The 26,926-nt window shown below is 51.5% G+C and overlaps 5 protein-coding genes across 10 annotated transcripts; all 5 read left to right on the top strand.

Annotated features, from left to right (window-relative positions):
• The first annotated feature begins 4,567 nt into the window (after nt 1-4,567).
• On the top strand, nt 4,568-8,616 carry PV10_01790. Of its 6 annotated transcripts, none has more exons than XM_016366029.1 (8): nt 4,568-5,117; nt 6,424-6,496; nt 6,553-6,828; nt 6,878-6,965; nt 7,018-7,137; nt 7,183-7,546; nt 7,611-7,771; nt 7,833-8,616. In XM_016366029.1, the coding sequence occupies exons 1-8, from the start codon at nt 5,043-5,045 to the stop codon at nt 8,122-8,124; spliced, it is 1,449 nt and encodes a 482-aa protein (XP_016229678.1). In that variant the 5' UTR covers nt 4,568-5,042; the 3' UTR covers nt 8,125-8,616. The 6 variants fall into 6 exon arrangements, with proteins under 6 accessions (XP_016229678.1, XP_016229679.1, XP_016229682.1 ...); XM_016366030.1 differs by lacking the exon at nt 4,568-5,117 and adding an exon at nt 5,273-6,353; XM_016366033.1 differs by lacking the exon at nt 4,568-5,117 and adding an exon at nt 5,273-6,353 and having other exon boundaries at nt 6,553-6,965.
• Nucleotides 8,617-11,033: 2,417 nt separating this feature from the next.
• On the top strand, nt 11,034-12,583 carry PV10_01789 (uncharacterized protein). The gene is made up of 2 exons (XM_016366028.1): nt 11,034-11,324; nt 11,385-12,583. The coding sequence occupies exons 1-2, from the start codon at nt 11,322-11,324 to the stop codon at nt 12,111-12,113; spliced, it is 732 nt and encodes a 243-aa protein (XP_016229677.1). The 5' UTR covers nt 11,034-11,321; the 3' UTR covers nt 12,114-12,583.
• Nucleotides 12,584-12,798: 215 nt separating this feature from the next.
• On the top strand, nt 12,799-15,418 carry PV10_01788 (uncharacterized protein). Its single transcript, XM_016366027.1, has 3 exons — nt 12,799-13,446; nt 13,500-14,797; nt 14,854-15,418. Exons 1-3 carry the CDS (start codon nt 13,236-13,238, stop codon nt 15,055-15,057), a joined length of 1,713 nt encoding a protein of 570 aa, XP_016229676.1. The 5' UTR covers nt 12,799-13,235; the 3' UTR covers nt 15,058-15,418.
• Nucleotides 15,419-16,387: 969 nt separating this feature from the next.
• PV10_01787 (uncharacterized protein) lies at nt 16,388-21,680 on the top strand. Its single transcript, XM_016366026.1, has 4 exons — nt 16,388-16,799; nt 16,938-17,349; nt 17,409-21,111; nt 21,167-21,680. Exons 1-4 carry the CDS (start codon nt 16,702-16,704, stop codon nt 21,475-21,477), a joined length of 4,524 nt encoding a protein of 1,507 aa, XP_016229675.1. The 5' UTR covers nt 16,388-16,701; the 3' UTR covers nt 21,478-21,680.
• A 156-nt stretch (nt 21,681-21,836) lies between these two features.
• On the top strand, nt 21,837-26,553 carry PV10_01786 (uncharacterized protein). Its single transcript, XM_016366025.1, has one exon. The coding sequence runs from the start codon at nt 21,936-21,938 to the stop codon at nt 25,455-25,457; it is 3,522 nt and encodes a 1,173-aa protein (XP_016229674.1). The 5' UTR covers nt 21,837-21,935; the 3' UTR covers nt 25,458-26,553.
• The last annotated feature ends 373 nt before the right edge of the window (nt 26,554-26,926 follow it).

Below are 26,926 nucleotides of genomic sequence, written 5' to 3'. Positions count from 1 at the left end.
TGTTGACTATGCTGGCACTCTACAAGCGGGAGTGATCCAGATTGGGGGAATAAGCGCCCGTGGACTGGAGTCACATCTGGTCAGATGTAGCGGATAAGGCTGGGCCAGGCAGAGGCTCTGGGATGTTGATCATTTGGCTAACCTAGGGGCATTCTGGGACATCATCAGAGAGGAAGAGGAAGAACAGGTATTGGAGGGGCTTGAACAAAGAAGGTGAAAGGCGACAGAAATAGAAAGATGGATATGCTTGACGCTTCGAGCATGACATTGGTTGATTCCTAGCAAGGCTAGAGGACGAGGCATAGGGGAAGGTATGGCCAGTAGCCAGCCCTGGTAAGCGGTCAGGATAGGCACTCCCCAGGTTGATCATTCAGAGGAGGAGAGCTCGCCGATGCAAGAATCAACGAATCAAGGAATCAGCGAGGGGAGAGCAGTCAGTCCACACATGCCAGACCACCAAGATGTGTAAGGCGTGCGAGCCATGCATTGAAAACCACTCCATGAGGAATGGTGTGTCTGCAGGTGTCTGCAAGTATGTTCTATGTTTGAGGAGTTTGGGCATGGCCAAACTGTGATGCAAGCAGCTGTGGACTGAAGCGAGACGGCCCAGACAGGGTACGGCGCCTATTCTCATCATGGGCTGACCAATGGCTGTGGAGTGCTACATGATCCGCGAGCTTGGTGATCCAAATAAAGATTCGAGTCAACGCCAAGCCGTGATCGCCTGTTTTGATCTAGCGCTGCTGAGGACGAATGCCAAGAGTTGATTCACGTGCAACGCAGCCAAAGTTTTGGAGATTTTGTTTCGCTCAAATTTTGGAGGCACTTCAAGGTTGCCAGAATTTCACAACAACACACCTCTGTGGGAGACGTTGTCTTCTTTCAGGCCATGATCATCCTCTGAACAACTCACGAATGGATGTTATTGACTGAGCTCTGCTCGCGGCTTGCTCCACTTCTCTTATGTATACTGACAACCAGGAACATCAGCAGTTTGTTCTGATGGCAGGTTCTCGATTTGAGAGCTGCTTCACATATCCCAGGAGAATATCTTTGGGGGGACATAGCAAGGCCACGATCCCAAGCATCATTGTAAGTCGCCTTCCTACCTACTCATTACTGCATCTCTGTCTGGTGATGAATCCGCATACCGCAACAAACTAGAGTCTTTGACCCAACATGGGTATGAAACTGCATTTGCAAGCACGTCAGTCTGATCAACAACATATCCTCACGAATGCCAACGATAATTCACGTTTGATGAATGACCGCTGACACTACCCAGAACTTGATTTAGGTCGACTCCTTTCTGATTCCTTTCTCAAATCTCCTTCCTCCATCTCTCTGCCCGAGGTATGCCACCCATTCATCTTCTTTCACCCTACAGCTTTGAAATGATGATCATTTCGATATAACAATATACGCTGGAAATTACCGGCCGAGACCCTCAAGTCGTTGACGATATCAAATGGCTATTTCTGATACTTCATCTCCCATATATTCAATCTTTGTCAGTTTTACAGAAGATAGAAGCTGACCAGAAACTACAAGATAGCAGGACACAACAAACGTGAGTCATCTTTAATTTGACATGCCTTGTCCCATCCGAATGATGAATGGCACTGGGCTCCGACAGCCAAAATGGCTGGTCTTGATGGATATGCCCTATTGTGGCAGGCCTAGAAAACCTTGCCCACTGATCAAAACCAAACCTTGGCTATCGACTTGTCAATCATGAACGGCACGAGTATGATAACTAATCATGTTTATGTTTGTTGGCAGTATCCCGCTATGCTGGACGGCTTCTGAAGAGTCCCGTAAGCTCAGTCTATTTGATCCCTCCAAACCCCCCATCATGATGATCCCCTTTAGATGACGAGTCTTATCCAGCTGTGCTGATGCAGAGACACATCAATTACCATTCATGCATAAACTGAATCCAGTACCCTCCGCGCACAGCTCTTCATGCTCCAAGGAGTTGCTTTTGCTAACCTTGTTTACGCAGGGCCATTGACACACAGTACGTTTGTACTCTTCTTTACCTCATTTTCACTCAATGATGAATCGACATTTTAAAGACAAGCATATGTCCAAGTTGGCTCCGGTCAACCGAGAAGAAATCGTCCTGGCTGAACAACAGCTCGTCCTGTTTCGCAATCAGTTTTGCTCCTGGGACAAGTCGCTAACAGATGAAGACACGCAGGTCCTTCATTTCCATAACATTCATGGTATGTTTACTCTTTCCATATCACTCTTGCCCTATTCCTCCAAATGATGATTTATTTTTTTTATCACGACGGTCAACGTAGCTCCTGCTTTGACGATACCAGCCTGTGACAAGGCTCGAGTCTGAACAACCTCTTCTCCATATTGCTGCCGACCTAATGTTAAGCATTCACTCACTGACCTCTCCACAATAGTCAGCAATACTCAAACCTCTTCACATGCCACATTCTTTAAGATGTCCCAACGTTTTCCTCCTTCCATTCGCTCAATGCTTCCAATGTTGTTACTTTGACCTGATATTTTCACTCTGGCTCTACACTGTAGCCACATGCTTGATGTCTTGATCCTCCATGGCTCCATCAACATTTCTTCTTGTCGCATTCCCCTTGTTATAGTCTACCTTTACTCGTTGTCACATCGCATTCCCCTTATCGTATCCTACCTCTACTCTTTGTTGCGTCTTATCCCGCCTTACTGTGTTCTGCCTTTACTCGTTGTCGCATTCCGCCTTGTCGCCTGCTTTCACTCCAGGCCCAGGCCTTGGTCCTTCGACTGCCCTCCGACTCATACCACGTCGTATGCTTTCACTCAAGGCCTCGTCACATGCATTCACTCCAGGCCTTGTCGCCTGCTTTCACTCCAGGCCCAGGCCTTGGTCCTCCGACTTTCATCCGATGTTTTCCCGACATTCCTCACATAGCCTCACTCTGAAGACTCTTATCCACCATGCTGTATAGGCAAACTAGGTTGAGACATGCCCTACATGTCATACATGAAGCCAACTGCTCTGATTTTGAAGATCAGTCTTTTACGGTTCTAAAAAGAAAGAGTTCAAGCTTCATCGGACCAGAGATAATCAAGCGACAGAGGCAGTATGCGAGCCACATTATTACAAATTCGAACTCGGACCCTACCTCTCCATCTCCCTACCCCTCGGCTTTAGCTTCGACTCCATTACCGATTGATACATTCATAACTTTCAAGTTGAAAACAAAGACTTTCCTTAACGGCCTTGCCAATGAACAAGGAACAAGCTATAACGCCCAGGGATCATCTGCTCGCCCGACTAATGAGACATCTCTTTCGAGGCTCGACCATGACTCGCTACAAAAGTCTCTACCAGGAAGTGCGGAAAATCCGATCTTGATAGAGGATCTGCCATCATTGGAAACTCTACCAGGAGAAAGAGAAATAATCTCACTCAGTTCTTCCCCGGAGCCGTCGCCAGGGCCTAGTGAAGAAGCTGGGTTAGAAATAACCGGGGCTCGGGGAATTCTTCAAATTAGAACCTACTGGGCACATCCCATCGACTTCAAATGTATCCCCTCTGAGAACGAAACTTGCCATTTCTGTACCGACCCTAAGTACGGCATGTTTGGATATGGTATATCGAATACAGCAGTCTTTCAACGCACCGGAGAGGTGTATGAAGAGGTCGGAAATGGCCATCGAGCAAGAGGTCGTGAAGCGACAAGAATGTGTGTTCTCTGCGCACTCGATCGACTCTACATTTCTGGCTGCACCAAGCATGTTATGAAGGCGCTCACACTTCAGCATACAGAAGAGGCCTACCCAACATGCTCCAGCTGTGTCTCGCCTGCCACCTTCCGCTGTTGTACAGGCCAGAAGGTAGATCGGTACCTAAGGCCGATTCTGCGTGGAGAACTACCTAGAGGCTGTGGTCTCTTCTTATGCCAACCTTGCACTATCAAGATGGGCCCACAGGGAAGGTTGATTCGACCTCAGCCTGACAGCAACAGCAATGGGGTCCCGTACCGCGCCGACCTCGAGTTCCTTTTCATGGGCAGCTTATTACACCAGAGCTATGGCATGTCTAGGAGCCCGCAGAGTAGACTCACGTGCTGACAGATCTCAAGATCTACGAGCAAGTCGCAAGCTATGGAGATGTAGGTGCATTTCATTGCATGAAATGGCCGAGGGACCTTCGGTGGTGACTGTCCTGCTGTCTAGGACAATGAAGCTTGGGATGCATCTGACTGCACAATTTTTGAGATAAATATGAATAAAATCAAAGACGATTGGGAACTAATTACTACACTGCATTTTCTTTTACGTTCGATCAGCGGACCAAGCCCAAATCCAATATGCGGCCGATTCGTATGAAATTCTAATACTCATTTGGGAGTCGTTGGATTCGGTGGGCGATGGCGATAAGCGCTCAGGTCGTAATGCGGCCGGGCGATAAGGAAGGCGGAGCCAGGTTCAGCCTATGGGAACTCATGCAGAGTGCCAGCAAGATAGACGATGCTCACAGGAAAAGATCTTTTGACTGGAAACGACAGATCTCCCCATTATCTATAGCTTTCACCGTCGTCAGTGTAGAGGATTGAGGTCACACATGAAGCTTGCTGCGTGGTTGTCCTCGTGCCATTTTGTAGTTGGAGTTTCGACTGCATCGTCCCGCACCGCCATAAACGCAACCTATTGACCTTGTCACCGCCCAGCCACGCCATATCTGCATTTGTTACCCTCTTCACGCTCTTGAGATTGAGCGTTGCTTGCTTTCCGAGTCAGAAAGATTGTCCTCATACCAACATCATGGCTACAGCTTGAAGACTTGTAGCCTGATAATTGTACGGACAACCGAAGCAGAAGTCGATTACTCCTTCCGCCAACCCATCTCAAAGCCTATCCAGAACGCGCACCTCAACGCGCCCAACATTCTTCCCGTGGCTCACAAATAAAACATCGCATCATCTCCAAGTTCAACCACAAGCACCGAACAGCTGCATCCTTCTTCTCACCACAGCAACACATCAATTCTTGCGTGGGCCAAACACTGCACAGCCCTCGAGATGAGTTTCGTGCAATCTAGCCCGATCGCTTTGCTCAACCGCAGCTCGTTCAATCGAGTGCTGCAGAGCTCCGAAGTAAGTGCTACAATTCTCCTACAGTCTCATATGTTGGAATTATTGCGTTTGTCGTATTTGTTTTTCTGTTGAAATCCTATCAATGTGCCCGGCGTGGTCTCCGGCTTCATCCATTCCATACCAATGTCAGGTGATGATATCGGCGAAAATGGATGGCTGCACGTGTTCTGTGTCCCACCCATTCACTGCAGGATGGTCCTGCTCCCTCAGTTTTGGACTCATCGATTCACACTGGATCTCCCTGGAGCAATGCTCTATCGAGGCAACGCCAATTTATTATAGATGGACATTATGGCGTATCTCGCCTCCATCTTTCCCACGAGACAGGGTTACATGGGGTTGGTTCGGGGGTCGAGAATGCCACCCTCCGCTGAACCGACCCTTCTCGTGAACCCGTGATTCCACACTTCCGCTGTCGTCCCGCTCCACAAGAAACTCCGGGCACATGCTCACGGAAAGATTATCTTTACTTGTGAAGTGGAGATCGCCGAGGGCGTGAACGAGAGCGCGGGCGTTCCATGCGGGGGTGAAAAGATCCCTCAATTATCCGACTTCAGCAACACCACAAGACCTGCAAATTTCTTGAGCTTGATTCGATTCATTCTCGGCCCCAAATCTATTAGGCTGGTCTACAAACTCTTCTTCTGCTTCCGCCCTACAGCTGCAAGCATCTCCGGCAGGCCACCTCGTCCGCAATAGGGCATCTTGTCTCCCAACTTGTCACAACTTCAAGGCACAGACACCTCGGCGTCCCAGCCGCACATAGCTCGACCCCGGCCTTGGCGGGTGACCACTTCAATTTGTTGGTACCGACATCACCATCTACCAGCACGACACTTAATAACCGAACTCTGCCCACGGCTTCTGCCTCCCCCGCAGCTATCCTAGGCGACTTTTTGCAAAGTCGCTGAGAACATACCCGGAGCTTTCTGTACCAATTCATCACGAGCTGAGCCTGTTGTCAAAATCTCGGGGTGAATTCAGTCGGACTCAGGCTCCTGGAATGCGATCGTCATTGAGACATCCCCCGTGAAATTTGGATGGCGTTTGCGTCCGGAGGGTGCCAGTTCGGGATCGGTCAATTGCGTATTCGATCACAATCTGCCCTGCAAGCCATTTCGCCAACTCCTGACGTTTCTGACCTGGAGTTCACTTTTCGCACAATTCATCATATTTTCTGGCCCCCCGTGGCGTGTATATCACAAAATGTCGTTTACTTCGCCCGTTCGTGACGGGGTATGACTCTTGGATCTCTCTTTGCATCTATCGAACCTTGATCCGTGCAGCGGCTGACCTATTTCTCCAGTCAGATGCTACCCAGATCGTTGTGGTTATGGTCGGTTTGCCGGCGCGCGGCAAAAGTTTAATAGCTGGAAAAGGTATGTGACCTGAGCATCCCGAGTCCCTGTGACCGACATCACTAATTCCATTCTAGTCAAACGCTATCTGCGATGGACCTCTGTCAAGGCCGAAGTGTTCAACGTAGGTACCTATAGAAGAACTGATAATCCTCACCCGGACGCCAAGTTCTTTGATGTCAACAATACCGAGGGAGAAAAGGCACGTCGAGCAGCAGCAGAGGCTGCTGTTGCCGATATGCTCAACTGGTTCAAGGATAAAGAGAACAAAGTCGCCATCCTCGATGCCACAAACTCGACCAAAAGTAGACGAAAATGGATCCATGACAAGATCATTGAAGCAAACTTACTCCGTAATACCCGCCTTTGATTATGTTACAAAGCTGCTGACGTTAGTCCTAGATCTCTTTGTCGAAAGCAAGTGCGATGATGAAGATCTCATCATGTCCAATATATTAGAAGTCAAGACCAGCTCCCCGGATTATGTTGGGTATGCTCTCGAGTTACACGGCTCTGTGTTCCTATGCTAACCTCGGCCACAGGCAGGACCCGGAGGAAGCGGCCAGAGATTTTCGCGATAGAATCAGAAATTACGAAAAGGTGTACCAAACAATCGATGAATCGGAGAAGCATTTGACTTATGTGAAGATCATCAATATCGGGTAGGAGTAACAACGGCTTCACATCTGGCGGTGCTGACTTTGCAGGGCCCGCACCGTCATCAATCTCATTCAAGACTACCTCCAATCTCGCCTGGTGTATTACCTCACCAATCTTCACATCAAACCGCGATCAATCTGGCTGTCACGCCATGGGGAATCCGAATACAATCTTGAGGGAAAGATTGGGGGTGACGCCAATATTAGTGAACGTGGAGACCGATATGCCCGCCTACTACCCGAGCTCGTCAAACGTTCCGGCCTTCCCAAAGATGCCCCTCTGACCATCTGGACGTCCACCTTGAGACGAACGAGCCAGACGGCCCAGTATCTCGTAAAGGAGCTAGGATGGGAGAAATTACAATGGAAAGCGCTGGACGAACTCGATAGTGGTGTTTGCGATGGAATGACGGTTGGTGCTCCGCTCGCTAGGGATATTTGTGTTCGTCTGCCGACTCACTAACGCGCTGCAACAGTACCAGGAAATCGCGGACAAATACCCAGAAGACTTCCAGGCCCGAGATGACGACAAATACAACTATCGCTACCGAGGAGGCGAGTCCTATCGCGACGTTGTCATTCGACTGGAACCGATCATCATGGAGTTGGAGAGAAGCGAGAATATTATCATCATCACGTACGTTGCCATCCCTTGTCTTTCCGTCCACTTTCCCAACTTACAGCTCACCATCTCTCAGACATCAGGCCATCGTCCGTTGCATCTACGCATACTTTATGGAAATCCCACAAGAAAAGTCCCCCTGGATGGAGGTGCCTCTGCACACCTTGATGAAGCTCACGCCCAAGGCGTATGGGACCCAGGTGGACAAGTACAAGGCAGACATCCCCGCTGTATCGACCTGGCGACCCAAAGGATCCACCGCAAAACATCACGATAGTGTTAGTGAAGGTGTCCCAGAAGTCCGAGTTGGGGACAAGACCAGCCAAAAGAGTGAACCGCCGCCGATGACAGGTCTCCCTTTGCCGTGACGAAGTTTATGACGTTGGAACGAGAATGTTGATCGTCCGAGTCATGATTCTGATCTGGTATAGCTATTTGAATGGGATGGAGGATGTGCGACATGATTCTGTGACCATGCTGGAAAACCAAACTTCAGACTCTAGACTCGTCTGGCGAAAGCTGATTTCGACAACCTCTCAAGGCTGCATCGTGGAGAACAGCCATGTATTGCTACAGCGGACTAGACTATGGATGGCAAGTGCATGTTGATTCTAGAACGGACATGGAAACATCATCACCGGCCATTTGAACATGACTTATTGGTATATAGATGGTGATGATATCCATAAATCTTCTCTCCTTTGCAAACTCTTGTCTTGAAGCACCAGCCGTCGTCATGCACAAGCTATATGTCTCGCCGTAGGTGGGTACGGAAGGGTATGAAGCATATTCAGGTCGTATCACATGTCCCATGATAATGTTCCACTGTCCTTAAGTCTAGTTACCGAGCCAATGCCTTTGACCATCTAACCACAAGCAGACTAGTGAGGTTTGGAACATTGTGTGTCGTCATTGGCTTGCAGTCTACTCACTTTAGCCTTTTGCCCGCGTGCCTGTGCCATGATTCAACTCTTGAATCCTGAAGCACACCACCCAGCTTTCCTTGGACAGGGATTTACCTTCTACAACCGAAACATCTGCTTCTTCCAATTTCTTTGGCACCGGCCTAAGTCTCTTTCTTTTACCCAACCATCCACCCATACTACTTGGGCTCATATCCCCGTCCTCACCACCTCTGTTCCACCGTCAAGATGAGCTACGCAGAAGCTGCCGCAAAGGGACCCAAGCAGTCCCCAGAAGAAGTGAGTCCGGCGATGAACCTTTGTTCCTTTGAACTCGACTAACTGTTGTCTTAGGCGTATGTCCATACCGCCATGTGACAAGACGTGTCTGACGATTACTGACATTGCTTTGTTCACAGCCGCGCACCCCCAGTTCCTTCCCTGTCCCAGTCGGAACTGGAATCCGAGTCCGCCAGCTTGATCGACGTCGATTCTCCTCACGTCAACACAGTGCCATCGGATTTTCAAGAACAAAAGATTCAAACCGAAACCCAGGCCGAGAGAATCGCACACGAAGCAGAGGACAAGGCTCGAGCCGATGCTAAGAAGGCAGCTGATGCGGCAGAAAGTGCAAAGAAGAAGGTTGCATCCAAGGGCAAGCAGGTCAAGGATGCATTAAAGAAGGATGGCAAGAAGTTGAGCGACAACCGAGACAACCCTGTTGTCATTGGCAATGCTTTGATCTGGGGCATTGCCAGCGTCGCCATTGGTTATGGCGCATATCAAAAACACAGTGAGGGCAAGCTGGACTGGAAGTTGGCTGGCTCCGTCGCTGGCGTAGTCGGTGCTTTTGGTGTGGCTGATTACTTTGGCAGCAAGTGAGTTCATTTACAGGCTTGCAACTTGTCTGGTCTGGACCATGACTAACCGAACGCTCTAGGTGGCTGCTCGAGAACAAGTACCCTCCTAAATAGGTCACAACTGGGTCACGGACCGAGGGTTCCGAGGGTTGACGGCTAATTCCTCTATCCTGGCCGCCTTGCCAGTTTGTGACTTTTGACTTTGAAACTCTCTGCTCAAATTGATGCGACGGCTTGCGAGCTGGTGGTTACAGGCGCAAAGATTTTCTTGACCCGTATGTACTTGTCTCATGAATATGATATCCATTCGCCCCGCTGGCGGCTCGTCACTTTCGTCACTTTCGTCCCTTGCATCCGTGTGCGGATCCTTGTGTGGTGCCTTTTTCTTGGATTGAAATACATCTCATGATAGCCTCCACTGACCCCCTGCTGGTTCATTCTCGAGCCCTCTCTTGCCTGGTCTTACTGGACGATGGATAATGAATTGCAGGAATCGTCTGAACGTTGGCGAGGCCGCGTAATTGGAACGAAGATGGTCATCTGCAGCGCAACCATGAAGATGACAAAGATTTTGCACGAGTCATCATTTGTATGAACGTCCAGGTGCGGTTGGACCCAGGTGGCAAAGCCTGGTTGAAGGATGACATGCGGGTGAAGAAGACTCAAGACCAGGTTGATGGTGTGAAGGACCAAGGTGGGATTGCAAAGAATGGCAGGAATCCATCGACGACGGCTGTCCTTGATCTTGAACCAAGTCTTTAGAAGCCATGGTGGCGTTACGGATGGTATTTTAATGGCCATCTTGGCTAAGCTGTGATTTTCCTATGTGAAGTCAGTGGACCAATGAGGCCAACGCGAGCAACTTGGCCAGTGTCGGGGTTCTTACTGGCGACAACAATATTGGACTGGACGTTGGCTAACTTGGGCATGAGCACAGATAGGATATGGGAAAGAGGCATGAGTGGAAGGGACAAATTTTTCACACACTATCACGGAATGACAAGGGCATGAGCTGGCTCCAAAGGCAGTGGGTGACAAACTGTTGAAAATGGCATTGTAATTGCAAGTTTGGTCAAGAGCGAATGGGTCGTGACTGCCGTTGAAGAGCGAGCGTTGAAGGGCGTTGAAGAGCGAGCTTCAAACACTCAGCGTTTGCCTTTGCCTGTCGTTCTTGAATCCCACCCCCTCAAGGACAACCGAACCATCGCACCCAATCGAATTGGCTCTGGGATTGAGTATCTACTGAACCGCAGAGCTACTATTTAGAGAAAAGGAAGAGTTGTGGTAAATTCGTTTCCTGTCAAAGCAAGTGTTGTTGAAAGCATTGTAGTACAGTAACAGCGCAAACAGTGAGAATGATACCACGCTAGGGGAGGGGCCGAGGGGCCAAAGGTTCAGGCGCTGCGACTGGATGGTTAGTGACCGAGGGGCCCCCTCGGCCCCTGGAACTCACCTAAGATCGCAACTAACTTACCTAATTGACCTCCATTAGGGACGGAACGATTCTGATTCGCCCTTGGATGTCGACGCCTTCTTCGCGCTCCGACGCCTCCTCAACGAACAGGCCAGACACTTGAGAGCAAAGGCACTGGTAGTGCATTGTGGCACCCAAGGACACATTGCATCTTTGTACTTTTGCATCCCTGACATCCAGACTACAATACACTCAGATTCGATTCCAACTCGTGCCCACCAACATGTCGATCAAAACCACCTTGTGACCCTACGCCTCTTTAAGCCCCCTTAGGGAGATTCATTGTCTGGAACGAGACTTGGCCTCGTTCTGGTGAGATCATTGGCAGCATGGTAATTTGGCCATCTCCTCTAACAAGCATCATCGCTAGGCTGACTTGGTGTTCATCTTAGAATGTGCTATTCAATTCTGCATTGAAGCAGTCAACTGCTGTCCGTCGAGATCTCGAAACATTTGCCCAAGCACCTGCAACCGCATCTCCGGCTCTTCAAGGCCAGATATCTACCAGCCTCCAGAGTTTCTCCCGCATCCTCGAGGACTACCAAAACCTGTCGCGGAACGAACTCAACGAAGAGAAGAAGGAAAAGGCCCTCGAGAGGCTAAAGAATTTTCGCGCAGATTTATCCTCGTACCGCGCGCAGTTTGACCAACTCAAGAAGGAGAGGGAAGGAGCAGTGCAGTCCAACAACCGTAGTGAATTGCTTGGAAGACGACCTCACCATACTGCTACCCCAGAAAATCCATACGCTCACGCCTCCAGTCAAAGCGCCTTCGCGCCAGCGCATCGGGGCACACAGGACGGCTTGTCATTTGGGGCGGGCCCCGACGAATACACTCGAGAAGACCATGCTCTACGCGAACAGAATTTTTTCGGCGCTGCCAACTCCCAAATCGATGAATTTCTTGATCGTGGGCGAGCCGTGTTGGGCGACCTAGCCCAACAACGGGAGATTCTCAAAGGCACTCAGAAAAGGCTCTACAGCGTTGCCAACACCCTAGGAGTCAGTGGTGACACCATCCGCATGGTGGAGAGGCGAGCCAAACAAGACAAATGGATCTTTTGGGGAGGCGCCATCGCGTTCTTCCTCCTTTGTTTTGTCGTCATCTACTATCTGAAGTGATATGTCGTGATAGGTTGGATACCATGCATTGTATCGGATACGGTACTCTAGGTCTACCTCGACACTCCCCTATGAGCCCGCCACAGAACATAAACCACAGCTTCGCCGGGCAGCGCCAGAACATTTCGAGCCAAAGTTTCCACTGGACCAGCTCGCATATTGCCGTCCTGACTTGTACGACATAGTGTGTGCAGACCGACGTCATTATTAAATACGCGTTCATCAGTCAGCAGGACAAGCAATGGCGTCGGAGAGGGAATAAATACGTCCAGGGGGCGGTAGATCTGAGCCGGGCATTACGGAGTTCATTCCCCGCCACTGCGGCACTGCCTGGGCCCGGCGTCAGATATAGCAACACCAGTCGTTGGTGCAAGCAAGATAGATCCAAGGTCGGCATCCCTGGCACGTGTCAGGACCTCAAGGAATACTCCGTACAATAATAAAAATCCAGTACGTGGGCCATTATTGCAACAAAGGAAGATATTATTGGCGCAAACCTTACCCCGGAAGCTCGTCTCAAGCCTGTATCGGACTAGTAAACAAAGCGTTGGTACAGTCAACAGGTGTTACGTTGTTACGAAACTATTTACCAAGAGGTGTGTAATGCACTTTGGCTGTAAAGAATCGTCGATATTCGCAGTCATAATCGTCGAGTCAGAAAATACTGTGTCGAAGCCTGACCAAGGGACGCTCGGCTATTGCCATAGCAGTATTTGGCCGAAACATCACGCCAGAAGCGACTCGACTCACCCCGCAGCCCACATCCAACACCAACGGCCATTGGTCAAAGTGCCTTGGGGATGGCGGTTTGAATCCACTTTGAGACTTGGGGATGGCTTATGGACCCATCATGTCACCAAGCCAGGAACATCAAGCACCAGGGTCTGAATTCTTCAGTACCTCGGCCTTCGCAGAGCGCGTCACAAACAGGATGGTGATTGTCTGAGAACAGGGACTTACCAACCCACCATGACTCGGCCACAACGACAGCAGACAGCAGCCCAGACACTTTAGAAGCTTGCATATCCCCTCCCAGAACATTCTATCCTGTTGTTGCTGCTCCTGCTCCTCCTGCTCGTAGGCTCTGCTCTTGTCGAATTCCTTCTCGTGGTAGCATTGAGAATGGGAGGCAACAAACCATGGCCGCAAGTCCCAGTGGGCAACAAGGATCACACCGAGGCCTCGGTGGTTATCATTGGAGGAGGCATCTCGGGCATGTGTACTGCCATTGACCTCATCAGCAACAACATTCACAACTTTGTCATCCTCGAGAAGAGCGGTGGGGTTGGTGGCACCTGGCGAGATAACAAATATCCGGGATGTTGCTGTGACGGTGAGTGTGTCCACGTGAGCCTTGATTGATCTCTCAAACTGACCGTGGGCAAGTGTGGTCGCATCTCTATAGCTATTCATTTGAGCAGAACCCCGACTGGACGCGAGAATACCCTGGTCAGGAAGAGATCCTTCGATATCTGATGGGCGTTGCTCAGAAGTACGAGCTGTATCGCTATGTTCGCTTCAACACAGCCGTCGACTCGGCCAAATGGGATGATGCAAGCAAGAAGTGGAAGACAAGTGTCACGGTGCAGGGGGCAAAAGATGCCGAGTTCGGCCAAAACTACACCATTACTTCGGATTTTCTCGTCTCTGCCGTTGGCCAGCTCAACGTTCCTCGATACCCCGACATTGATGGGTTAGACCAGTTCACAGGCAAGCTGATGCACAGCGCCCGGTGGGATTGGAGCTATTCTCTCAAGGGGAAGAAGGTTGCCATCATTGGAAATGGCGCCACCGCAGCTCAGATCATCCCCGAGATTGTCAAAGAGGTGGACCATCTCACCATTCACCAACGGACACCCAATTGGGTTATCCCTCGTCTGGACGCCGAGATCCCCTCGTGGAAGCGAAGCGTTTACCGATATCTCCCCTACGTTCGGCATCGGAAGAGGGCTGACATGATGGACTTCCGAGAGAGTTTCTACGATGCCGTTTTCAACCATGATTCAGCCACGGCTCATTTCATCGAGGCACAGAGCAAAGACCACATGCATACCCAACTCAAGGATCGGCCAGATCTTTGGGCCAAGCTGCAGCCCAACTACGCCGTGGGCTGCAAGCGAGTCATCATCTCAGACGATTATTTCCCCGTCTTCGCACGCGACAATGTCAAGCTCGAGACGGGCAAGATCGACCGGATCACGGAAAAAGGGATTGTGACGGACGGTCATGAAGAAGAGTATGACTTGATCATTTTGGCGACAGGCTTCCGGACCGTCGAGTTTATGTACCCAATCGACATCACAGGTAGTGCCGGGAGAACGCTCGCTAGCGTATGGAAGGATGGTGGACAGGCTCTCTATGGCGTGACCGTGGAGAGTTTACCCAATTTCGGCATGCTCTATGGGCCCAATACGAATCTAGGCCACAACAGCATCATCCTGATGATTGAGGCCCAAAGCAAGTATATCAACGCCTTGATCAAGGAGGTGGTTGAAGCAAGGTCCAAGTCAGGCAGCCTTGTCATCACCCCCAACCCTCAACGGGTCAAGGAGTTCAACGACCAGATCCAATCCGAGCTCGAGAAGAGTAGTTTTGCCGACCCCAACTGCAATTCATGGTACAAGATCAAGGATAGCGGCAAGATCACCAACAACTGGAGCCGCACGGTGATTAACTATCAAAAGGTGAGAGACAAGATCCAACGCACAACCATGGCATGGAATACTAAGTTTGCATCTAGATTTTGGAAAAGGTCGATTGGTCCGACTTTAACGTTTCCGGCACAGGAGCAGAGAAGTTCTCTAACGGACGTACCACCAAAATCGGTCGGGTGGTGGAGGAGTCTATAATCAGCTACGGCACAATGGCATGGACTGCTGCGAGCATTGCAGCTGTGGGGGCTGGGGTGCTGCTGCGCAACAGTGGAAGACTCCGGCTGCGTTGATGGTTGCCACGTGGTTTGGATGTGGGTTGGGTGAGAGTGCTATGTGAGGATGATAGAGTCTCGCCCACACTTGGTCGTGATAGTATCTCTGTTCTGGCACTTGGGTGACACGAAACATTGCCCATGGGACCTTGCAGAAATTGTAGGAATTGGATCGTGGGCTTGCAAAGTACTAACCTACCCTTATCTTTCATGGACGATGGCGCAACATTTTTTTTGGTCCTGCGGTACCTGCAGGCTGCAATGCCCATCATTTACCAGAATCGAGATTTGGCAGTTAAGCGAGCATTTAGTGGCGATGCAGGGGCAAGGGAGGGATGGAGGTCATCAGAATCACTTTTACTTCAAGTCACCAGTGTCAAACATGTCGAATCTTGGGTGCATGTCCAAGTAGCCTGTGGACTGCTGAATGGGTGCTAGCTGAGCCAGAGATATGATGAATACCTACCTTACCTAGGTACCTGGCACCTAGGTGCACGACATTTGGCTGCGTTTGTTTACCAGAAGCCTCCATCCAGACGTTTTCTAGCAGGTCTTTGACTAGTCACCACCATAAAGTTCGTTGTTGATGAATTCTGCCCTTTTTTGAGAGTAATATTAAAGACTTCAGTATATGTAGAAGAAAAACATGCCTCATTCCAGAGGGGTGATGCTGGAGGGCATTGGAGAGGGGGGGTGAATAAGGTGATAGAGTGAAGCCTAAACTGACCCAGCTGAGGCCCGAGGACCCCTCAGCTCGAAGTCAGAGGACTACTTATTAACTCAGGTACCTCCTCGCGTTATTATTACAGTCCTTACCAACATTTGTCCGACAGGACTGCCCAGGTGACGCCGATTAGGAAACCAGACCAGAAGCTGTGGAGTCTTGACAACAATTAGTTAGGTACTCTCTAAAACATGTTAGTGCACACCTGAATTTTCTCCGAGTGGTCATGGCTCGTCAAGTGGTTGGTTAAACAGTGTCCAAGCACGAGTATTCGTACAGTTATTGCCCTCGGATCTTTCTCCGCACAAATCATGGGCTACTATGTACCTAGGTAGGTAACTACGGAGTATGCTGAGAGTGGAATTTACAGCACGGGTCTCGGTCAGTCAATCACGGTCAAAGGCAGGGCGTGTGTGTGGTGTGGTGGTGTGTTTAGGTGCCACTGGCGCTTGTAGTCCAGTCTTGTCTAGGCTGTCGTGTCTGTCACCCAAGGGGCGAGAACTGCACCCACAGTCTTGTGTGCCTTCTTAACCAAGCGCTCCAAAATAGCGTGGGCAGCCAAGTTCTCTCCCAGCACTAAAATCCTACAGGCTTACTTGTATCAGCCTACCAGCGTGGCCTGCACATCGACCTTGACGTTAACTGTTACTTTGCACAGACGAAGCCCTCATATTTCCCTTTTTCTCTCCTCTCTTCTTTGGACCACGACGTCGACGCCAACTATTCTCAACCGTGTATTCTACATCACTTCACTGTCTCCGAGAACGCCTTCCTGATCAGTGACCGCAACTTCTTTCGCCTTGGTCATTCTCATCGCCCACTGATTTTGCACTTTTCATCCACCGCCCGCCTGTCCCAGAATCCTCGAATTCAACGACCGGCAACAATTTTCCCAGTCCCCAGTCGTCGACGTGCTTCTGTCACATCCTTGTATCAAAATGCCTACGCCTTTGCCTTCAACCTTTGCCTCTGCTGCAGCAAGCACCAACGGTGAAAACCCCGCAAACAAAAGAGACAACACCTCCACCAGTGACTGGTATGCCTTTCATCCATCATGCCGTACATGCCCTTTGCTTTAGACACACCGTTTCCTCTTTCCAATACTCATCCTGCCTAATATACCTTGCATTCTGTTTCGTCGTACTGGACGAAGCCCTGCTGACATAGACGACAGGTCAAGAAAGGTTAACGGCACAACACACACCTTCCGCAGACCGTCTCAAGCCGCCACCCCCTCCCACCCCCAGTCGCAGACACAAGCACGCGATGCCAATTCCTCAGTCCCTGCCAACAATGGCGACAGTGTCTATCTTCCTCCTCACCTCACCAGCCGATCCTCGTACTCATCCCGCCCCTTGCCTACTGGCGAAACACGGTACAACAAGGACCAGCTCCTGAGCATCTATGAATCCATGCGAGCCTCTTCCACTCTGGATCAGAACCTGGACAGTCTTTTCGTCGGTCCCTGGTCTGTGAACGCGAATGGGCGTCTAGATGGCAAGGAGCCTGGCCCAGAGGTCTGTTGGAATAGCAAAAGCGACACTGGTCCCTTTGGTCTAATTGAGCTCACTGAAGAGGAGAAACAGGTGTGTGACATTGTTTTTGATGCTTCTTTTCGGCTTCCACTGGCTAACCGTGATTCCAGCTTTTCTCGACTTCTGTCAACCCACCTGCCAAGCCCCAACAAGCCACAACTCGAGAAGGTGGAGGAGTGGGAGTCATTGGTCGCAAGGCTTCTCTGTCCAACTACAACAATACTGCATCCACTTCGAGGCCAGGAACCAGACGTCGCGAACCCAGTGATTCGTATGCGGGTGGTGGACCTTTGTCACCAGCAGAAAACAAAACCTTTTTCCGGGGAGACTCCAACACCGCAACGCCACCTCCTGCTCTGTTACGACGCAGAACCGATTACAAAGATGAAGAATCTACGCCGACGTCCAAGGAAGAGCTCGATTCACAAGAAAACCCTGAAGCACAATCACATTTCCCTGGCATCCGCAGGGCCGGCACCGGTCCATTGAGCGCAGGTTTAAATGCTCCTTCCGCTTCTCCCTGGTCAGCTGCTACACAGACCGGCGGTTTCGGTTCCATGGGAAGCTTTGGCAGCTTCGCCATCGGATCCGCGCCAACCCCCAACGAGTCTGCCGACAAGAGACCAGGATTTGGGAGCGCGAGAGGTGGTAGTCGTTTCAAAGACCTCCTCAGCAAGCCCAGCTCCGAGGACATCCATCAAGGACTTAAAGACAAGTCCTCTTTCGGCGCATTGGAGAAATTGCCCGAAGAAGATTCGCGTGCTTCTCAACTCGGCCAACGAGCCATAGGCTTTGGGACGAGGCCCGGTCGAAGTGAGACCAATCCGTACGAGGAGGTGTCTGATCGAACTGGCAGTGCTGTCCTGGGAGGTTCTCAAGACGGCCAGCCAAATTCTGTCAATGACAATCTTGGTTTTGCCTCCCACGGACCTCCGCCAAATGTTGGCGCACGAGATCTGGGGCATGATGACCATTACCAGCAAACTCCATACGGACGCTTCAATCCTCATGATCCGATGAGCCCCACCAACACGAACCCCTACCAAAGTCCACATGCTCAGCCGGATGATGACGAGCAGGACTCGAGTGAACCAAACTCGCAGGCCCCAGGATCCCAGCCCATTGGTGCAAGCCGACGAAATGTCTTTCCCGGGCCAGATGATCGAGGCCTTGGAAGTATTCGTGGCGCTGGCGGGTTCGGGAATATCGGATTCGGCTCCCTCGGTGGCCCCATGTGGTCTGGTGCCAACCCTGGAGCAGGCAAACCTGCGCTGGACCGCACCATAGGATCGGCATTTGGAGATCCAATCTTCAGTCCACTCGGCGATCTACAATCTCCTGGCGGCGGTCTGGGAGGCGGGTTCTTTGGCGCTGGGGGTTTTGGATCTCAAGGACGTGCTAGCCGGCTGGGTGCCATGTTCCCTCCGGCTATGCAAGAACAAATGAGGGGAGACAGCCGGAACGAGTTACACCAAGGTCCTTTGGACAGTCGCCCGGATAGTGCACAACAGCACGCCCAGAGGGACCCGTTTGACCCGGCAGGCCGTCGACCAGAAGGTTTTACTGGAGGTTCAAATCGCTTTGACGACTCTCCCCCATTGAGAAACGCCGACGACCCGGTGTCATCGCAAGGGCAGCAGAATCATTTTGGTGCTCCGCAGCCGTCTTTGCCTACGCCACAAGCTGCAAATCAGCGAGCTTCGTCGGGCGGGGACAACTTCCAAGCTGGTCACGGGCTCAGTCAGTCGAGTGGCAGCAATTCGTCCAACCAGATGCCCGCAGCCCAGCAACGACAGATGGTGATGCCGGATCGGATGCGCTGGATCTATCGTGACCCCCAAGGCAACACTCAAGGTCCCTGGTCAGGCTTGGAGATGCACGACTGGTTTAAAGCTGGCTTCTTCACGGCGGAGCTCCAGGTCAAGAAGCTTGAGGATGCCGACTATGAGCCCCTTGCCCAGCTCGTCAGACGCATAGGAAACTCACGAGAACCATTCCTGGTACCCCAGATCGGTGTCCCCCACGGCCCTCCATCAGGGGGTCAAGGCAATCACTGGGCCAATCCCGCCAACTCCAGTGCAGCCCAGTCTGGGTCAGCCCCAGGAGGAGGCGCGACACAGCCGCCTTTTGCAAGCAGCTTTCCCAGTTTTGGTACCACTCTGACCGCAGAACAACAGAATGCTCTCGAGCGTAGGAAGCAAGAAGAACAATTTCTGATGGCACGACAGAAGGAGCACTTGGCCCAACAGCAGATTGCAATGAAACACTTGCAATATCAGAATGGTCTCCATTCTCTACAACACCAGCCAAGCGCTCACTCTCTACAGAGTCAGCCCAGTTTTGGAAGTATGACCTCTCCCGCGGCCTACCAGCAATCTCCAATGCCGGCTCCAATTCAACCTCCACAGCAACAGGCTCCCCCACTTGGCCAGACTGGTCTGGGGATGGGCCTGAATTATGGACGGGACAACGAGATCCACGGCATGATGGATCGGTTGAGTTTCAACCAACGCACTGGGCCGGCCTCCTTCCCAAGTGGAGTTTCTGGACAGGCTCCTACTGATTCTGGGCCATCCCAACACGTTTCTTCCATGCTCCAAGACCGAGCCCGGCTTCTGCAACAGCAGCACCAACAATCCGAGATGCGAGACCACGAGGACACTTTTTTAGGCCCGCAGGGTCGCAACGATCGACTGGAGGAATTCCGCACCCTTCAACGCGAGGGAGATACCCAGGCTGGTCGTCTCGGCCCTGATTCCCAACAGCAAGCACCTCGGCCTATCGGAGCACAACGTCGGAACGACGATCCAAGTTCTGCATCGATCCCCCAGAAGGGAGCCAGCGCAGATGGCATCACCACGTCCAAGCTGGAAAATGAGAGTCTTAGTTTGGCTGAGCAGATTCAAATTGCAGCCGCCAGTCAACAAGCTGCAGCGGAGGAAAGTGCCTGGGCCAAGAAAGATACATATGTTGAACCACCGCCAGTCTCCATATCCCCCTTGCCTGCGCCAGCGGCTCAGCGCAATCGACTTCATGTCGCCGATGCCTTGGCTGCTGAATCCAGATCGGCAACTCAGACCCCAATTGAAACGCCGTCGGTGTCGGTCGCTCCATGGGCTGAGCGCACCGTCGAACATCCCAAAGGCCCGTCGCTGAAAGAAATTCAAGAAGCCGAGGCTAAGCGTGCAGCTGAACAGGAAGAGCTTATGGCGGCTGCCAGGCGCGCTCAAGCGGAGCAGGAGCGATTGTTGCAGGCTCAGGCCCCAGCGGCAGCTCCAGGCCTACCCTCGAGTTCGACCTGGGGTAGTTCGTCTTCGCCAGTGGCTGCCTCAAACACGTCTGTGTGGGCTAAGCAAGCGTCAGCAAAACCGGCAACAAGCAATTCGAAAAAGACCCTCGCTCAAATCCAGAAAGAGGAAGAGTCGCGCAAACAACGAGCAGCTGCCGCCGCCGCCGCAGCTAGCTCTCATGCCTCTCCAGGCGGACAAACAGGCAGTGGACCGGGCAGTGGACCAGCGGGCAAGCGATACGCGGAGTTGGCGAGCAAGGCTATTCCTGCTGTGCCACTGGCACCAAACAGTGCGTGGATGACTGTAGGATCTGGGGGAAAGACCAAAGCGCCGCCTGCTGTGGTAGCAACACCACAGCCCGCTCCTCGGACAGCCAGCGGATCTGCTGCGACAGTGGCCAAACCTCGACCAGCCAATCCGATTAGTCGCAGCACCACTGGGACGAATCAAAACAAGGCTGGTGAGGAGTTCAGCAAGTGGATCAAAGCATCACTTGGGAAAGGATTGAACAGCAATATCAACGGTGAGTCCATGGTGACTATTTGACATTCAAGGGGCCATACTAACGCGCAAAACAGTCGATAGTTTCGTCCAAGATCTGCTGATGCTACCTCCCGAGGTGGAGATCATTTCTGATTCAGTTTATGCGAGCTCACAAACACTTGATGGACGCAGATTCGCAGAAGAGTTTGTACGTCGTCGCAAGTTGGCAGATAAAGGTATTATTGAACCTGCGGCAAGTGGCCCTCAGGTCGGTGGCAGCGAGAGCAGCAGTGGAGGGGGTGGCTGGAGCGAGGTGGCCAAAAAGGGACCAGTTGCTAAGGAGGACAACAGCAACAACGCGGCATTCAAAGTCGTCCCGACCAAGAAAAAGGCCGCGAAGCGATAGATGTTGGACAGCGTTGGGCTCACAGAAGATGTATGAATGATGTGGACTGTTAGTGTGCCGTGCGATGGCGAGCTGGGTAGGATGTGAGATTGGGGCATGAGAAAAAGTAATTTGCTCGTGATGTTACTAGGTACTACTTTGTAGATCACTTGCTCAATGCAAGTCATGTCTCGATCAAATGAAGCTGCGTTGTAAAGTGAAGATGATGGACTATCGACTTTTGTAAGATGAGAAAGTCGTGCGGAGAAGCCATATAAAAAGTGGACCCCTGTCCGTTGGGTCGTTCCTACCCTGAGCATACCTAAATAAATTTAACTCCTTCCTAGAACAGACTTCTCCGCACCTGCCGCCAAAAGTCCCAAAACTTTTCGTCTGCGGCAAATTCTCAGACTGCGCAACGTCGCCGTCTACAAACATCTCTGTAGCAGGCTGCGGGAGAGTCTCATCGCCCTAGAACCATGGAGACTCAATCCAATCGACCCCATCGAGCCTCAAAGGAGAAGAAAACCCCGCGGAAGGGCGAAAAGAATGTCAAGGCCTTTGCAGTCGCCAACCCTGGACGGTTAGCCAAACAGGCAGTGCGATCCAGCGACATCAAAGAAAAGCGACTGCATGTACCACAAGTTGATCGGCTCCCAGAAGAAGCCCCTCCTATCGTCGTCACAGTCGTCGGTCCTCCTGGGGTCGGAAAAACGACCCTCATCAAAAGCCTCATCAAGCGCTATGCCAAACAAACCCTCTCCCACCCTGTCGGCCCTCTGACCGTCGTGACCTCGAAGCGACGACGCCTCACCTTCCTCGAATGCCCCTCCGACTCTCTCGCGGCCATGATAGACGTGGCCAAAATCGCCGACATAGTCCTCCTCATGATCGATGGCAACTACGGGTTTGAAATGGAAACCATGGAATTTCTCAATGCCCTCAGCACGTCAGGCATGCCCGGCAATGTCTTCGGAATTCTCACCCACCTTGACTTGTTCAAAAAGCAGTCCACATTGCGTGCGACAAAGAAAAGATTAAAACACAGATTCTGGAGCGAATTGTACCACGGCGCAAAACTCTTCTATCTGTCTGGGGTAATTAACGGACGCTATCCTGATCGCGAGATCCACAATTTGTCTAGGTTTTTGTCCGTGATGAAAAATCCAAGACCGTTGGTTTGGCGCAACAGTCATCCATACTGTCTTGCTGATAGATTCTTGGATGTAACTCCTCCCACCGAGATTGAACAAAATGACAAGTGTGACCGGCAAGTCACCCTCTATGGCTATCTTCGAGGGACAAATTTCCCCGCAGACGGTGCTAGAGTCCACGTTCCCGGTGTCGGCGATCTGACAGTCAAGGAAATTGAGGCTTTGCCCGACCCCTGCCCTACTCCATTCATGGATCAAGCCATTGCCAAGGCGACGGGTAAATCCAAGAGAAGGAAGCTGGGCGAGAAACAAAAGATTCTCTTTGCTCCCATGTCGGATGTAGGCGGCGTTTTGGTCGACAAGGACGCCGTCTACATCGATGTCAAGACAAACACATTCGACAGAGAAGTCGACAGCGGCACCGACCGTGGCCTCGGTGAACAGCTCATGATCAATCTACAAAGTGAGCGCAGACTTCTAGGCGAGAATACCGGCGGTGTCAGACTCTTTCAGGGAGGGAAGCAAATCCAAGAAAACGATATGGGCCGTACAGAGAGAAGAGGCGTTCGGTCATTCAACCAGAATGATGATACCACCGAGCAGCCTGACCAAGACGATGATGAAGGATTTGTCAGTGGTGACGACGAAGACGTTAATGATGACTCCGAAATCGAAGGTGACGAAACTCATGATTACTTTCCACATTCTGGCAGACCTGGCTTCGTCGTTGACGATGATCTCGAACAAGGCAACGAAGCAGATGTGGCTTTTGCAGAGAGTGATTCAGATATGGGATCTGTCTCTTCCGACCCCGGGATGAGTGACGATTCCTCTGTCTCGGAAGATTTCCCTGACGAACAATCCGATGATGACATCGACGCCGAAGAGGAAGGGGCTCTTCGATGGAAGACAGATCTGGCCGAAACGGCTAGGAGATCACACACGTCCAAAATCGCATATCGAGCTATTGATCTGTCTCGTTTAATTTATAACCCCAAGGTACATCCTTCGGATGTCTTGGCTACGTGGAGCGGCGACAATATTGATAAACCAAACGACCCAATTCCAGAGGACGACGATGCCTTTTTCAAGAGAGCAAAGACGGAACAGGAGGCTGAGATCGAAGATCGACTATTACCTAGATACGACTTCAAGGCCTTGGCCGAGAAATGGGAGGACGAGGGGAATATTGAGTCACTCATGTCCAAATTCTCCCGTCATGCTCTCGGCACGGGTGCAAATGCCGACAGCGATGTGGATTCCAACGACGAAATCGGAGACGACGATTCAGATGAGGGAGATGGGGATTTCGAAGATCTCGAGGCTGGTAATGATGCTGAGCCGGCCCCGAAAGAAGAAACATCGCTCGAAGAAGAGAGAGCGCAGAAAGCAAAACGAAAAGAGGAGCTTCGTCTCCGCTTCGAAGAAGAAGATCGTGAGGGATTCGGCAACGCCCAGAAGGATGTCAAATCGACCGAAGAGGACTTCGGCGAGGATGACTGGTATGATGCGCAGAAAGCCATGCTTCAAAAGCAACTTGACATCAATCGTGCAGAGTTTGACAGCCTCGACCCAACGTCACGTGCACGGGCAGAGGGATTCAAGGCTGGAACATATGCGCGAATTGTCCTCGACAAGGTACCGTATGAGTTTGCGCGGTCCTTCAATCCCAGGATGCCTGTCATTGTTGGGGGACTTGCGCCCACTGAGGACAGATTCGGCTTCGTACAGATTAGGATCAAAAGGCACCGATGGCACAAGAAGATCCTCAAGACGAACGATCCTCTGATATTTTCACTCGGATGGCGACGGTTTCAGACACTTCCGCTGTATTCCATCTCCGACTCACGGACGCGTAACCGAATGTTGAAATACACCCCTGAGCACATGCACTGCTTTGGGACATTCTATGGACCGCTTGTGGCGCCGAATACGGGCTTCTGCTGCGTTCAATCATTCTCCAATGCCAATCCAGGCTTCCGCATTGCCGCCACCGGCGTTGTCTTGAATGTCGATGAGACCACTGAGATTGTGAAAAAGCTGAAGCTGACTGGATATCCGTACAAGATCTTCAGGAATACGGCATTCATCCGAGATATGTTCAATTCGTCGGTTGAGATCGCAAAGTTCGAAGGCGCCAGTGTACGGACTGTATCTGGGATTCGAGGTCAGATTAAACGTGCGCTGAGCAAGCCTGAGGGGCACTTCCGTGCCACCTTCGAAGACAAAATTCTCATGTCAGATATTGTCTTCCTCCGCGCATGGTTTCCGGTAAAGCCTCATCGGTTTTACAACCCCGTCACCAATCTACTGGATGCATCGCCTAGTACTACAGATGAGAAGACTGGCGATGGAGCCGACAATTGGCAGGCAATGCGCCTTACTGGAGCCGTGCGTGCAGCAATGGGCATCTCCACCCCCCTCAATAAGGACTCGGCCTATACCAAGATTGAACGTCCCACCCGCCACTTCAACCCCCTAAGGGTTCCCCGCGCTCTCGCGGCAGACCTCCCATTCAAGAGCCAGATTGTTCAGCACAAGGCGCGCAAAGCACCGACCTACCTTCAGAAGCGCGCGGTCGTGCTCGGAGGAGAGGAGAAGAAAGCTCGAGACTTGATGGTGAAGCTGCAGACGCTGCGCAATGAAAAGGCAGAGAAGAGGGCCAAGAAGCAGGAAGAGAGGAGGGATGTCTATCGGAAAAAGGTTCAAGAGAACGAGGAGAAACGAGCGGATCGAGAGAAGCGAGAACGGGATGAATACTGGAGAAAGGAGGGCAGGAAGAGGAAGGGCGATGGAGGCGGAGGTGGGGGTGGGGGTGCTGCTGGCAGGAAAAGAGTCAAGAGATAGTCGCTTGGCCCATATTGTCAAGAATGCCAACTTACGAAGAGTAGAATCTTACCCTGGTTGGATATCGGCGGCGGCTCAGACTCATCAGTCAGCGACGAGCTTTGTGAGTGAAACGCTCCAGAAACGAAAATCCGACCTTGTGATGCCGAAACACCGATGTTGAACTCTGTCTGACCTTTTCCACCCCGGCCAGTCACCACCGTGAAGACTGTACTCTGCCTCGAGAAGCATACGAGGTGGCTAGGTAGGTAGCGAGCGGTGTGCCGTTGCGTGGCCGTGGTAGCCAAATATCAACCAAGCCGGGACCAAGAGCACCAAGAGTACCAAGGCTGGGCGGAACGGAGTCATGCCAAGATCCCGCGCGGGGAAGAGGGGGTTTGGGGTATTTGCCAAGTTTCTCCTCTTCGTCGCTTCGGTCGAGTTGCTGGCGAGCCGCGGCAGATGTTGAAGAGGAATAGAGTGATTGTCTTTGACCCGAATATGCGAGGATGCATATGTACGGAGTAGGAGACTGAGGCACGCACGGCATGCTAGTTGACGTCGGTGCTTGGGTATGTCCCAATAGTACTTTCCTACCTGGTACTTTTGATCCACTCGCAACTCTCACCCTCCGGAACCAAACTTTGGACTCAAACAAGTCACCGCGTGCACGAATAGTTCGCCTCCCGAGTGGAACACAGATCCACTCGTTAATCTGCCGTCAAAACTTCGGCACAGCAACGCACCGAACGTTGCTCCCGACCATCCTCACACGAAGCGCCGTGGGTCTTCCCTCAACGGGTTTCCACAACTGTAGTCTCTAAATGAGATGTGCCGGTGGGTCTCTCCCCCGGCTTCAAGGCTTCATGGTTGAGATACAGCAGGGGGAGCCAATGTGCACGACGTAAAACAGGATCCACTGGTTATCTGTCGATGCTTCGTTGCTGCCGCCGTGAGAGGATGGGAGCTCCAGGACTTGACCAAGCCCGAAAAAGAGAAGGTGTAGGTGTGTGACGCAACATATGAATTGGAGGCGGAAATCATAATTGAGGGAGAATCTTGTATTGCCACATATCAACAGGATCGCAGATGTGACGTAGAGGATAGTAAATTGAACCCGCATTCTCAACAGAGGAAATGATTGTGCCGCTAAGTCCTTCGAAGGCGTTCGAATCACCTTGGCACTGGGTCAAGAGGTTGGTTGGGGTGCATTGATTGGTTCGGGGCGTCCCATGGCTATGCCAAGGAGGTCGATCGTTTCTCCCCAGTTGTATGTTACATGTCTTGGGAGCATTGGCACCCCCAGACGGCGAAGACACCGACATGCCGGTTGTAGGCGGGGAGCCGTTGTTTCGTGGAGGTCCCATGTTGAGACCATGAGGGTTTACGCAGCTGGTTAGTGATCTGCTCAACGCGAGAGCCAATCGACTATATATGACGCTGCATTCCACCACGTGTGACCTTGGAGTTCTCTTTTATCCAAAACAGTT

The sequence above is a fragment of the Exophiala mesophila genome, assembly GCF_000836275.1.
Source record: "Exophiala mesophila strain CBS 40295 unplaced genomic scaffold supercont1.1, whole genome shotgun sequence".
Lineage (NCBI taxonomy): Eukaryota > Fungi > Ascomycota > Eurotiomycetes > Chaetothyriales > Herpotrichiellaceae > Exophiala > Exophiala mesophila.
The sequence above is the reverse complement of the archived record's forward strand: the minus strand, read 5'-3'. Positions and strand labels throughout refer to the sequence as shown.

Excerpts from the sequence above, each read along its gene's own strand:
- PV10_01790 (XM_016366029.1), top strand. The coding sequence starts at position 5,043 with ATGAGTTTCGTGCAATCTAGCCCGATCGCTTTGCTCAACCGCAGCTCG. Across the intron at positions 5,118-6,423 it reads GAGTGCTGCAGAGCTCCGAA|TCAGATGCTACCCAGATCGT; the intron begins GTAAGTGCTACA and ends CTATTTCTCCAG. Across the intron at positions 6,966-7,017 it reads AGCTCCCCGGATTATGTTGG|GCAGGACCCGGAGGAAGCGG; the intron begins GTATGCTCTCGA and ends CCTCGGCCACAG.
- PV10_01788 (XM_016366027.1), top strand. The coding sequence starts at position 13,236 with ATGGGAGGCAACAAACCATGGCCGCAAGTCCCAGTGGGCAACAAGGAT. Across the intron at positions 13,447-13,499 it reads TCCGGGATGTTGCTGTGACG|TGTGGTCGCATCTCTATAGC; the intron begins GTGAGTGTGTCC and ends ACCGTGGGCAAG. Across the intron at positions 14,798-14,853 it reads CGGTGATTAACTATCAAAAG|ATTTTGGAAAAGGTCGATTG; the intron begins GTGAGAGACAAG and ends GTTTGCATCTAG.
- PV10_01787 (XM_016366026.1), top strand. The coding sequence starts at position 16,702 with ATGCCTACGCCTTTGCCTTCAACCTTTGCCTCTGCTGCAGCAAGCACC. Across the intron at positions 16,800-16,937 it reads AACACCTCCACCAGTGACTG|GTCAAGAAAGGTTAACGGCA; the intron begins GTATGCCTTTCA and ends CATAGACGACAG. Across the intron at positions 21,112-21,166 it reads ATTGAACAGCAATATCAACG|TCGATAGTTTCGTCCAAGAT; the intron begins GTGAGTCCATGG and ends CGCGCAAAACAG.
- PV10_01786 (XM_016366025.1), top strand. The coding sequence starts at position 21,936 with ATGGAGACTCAATCCAATCGACCCCATCGAGCCTCAAAGGAGAAGAAA.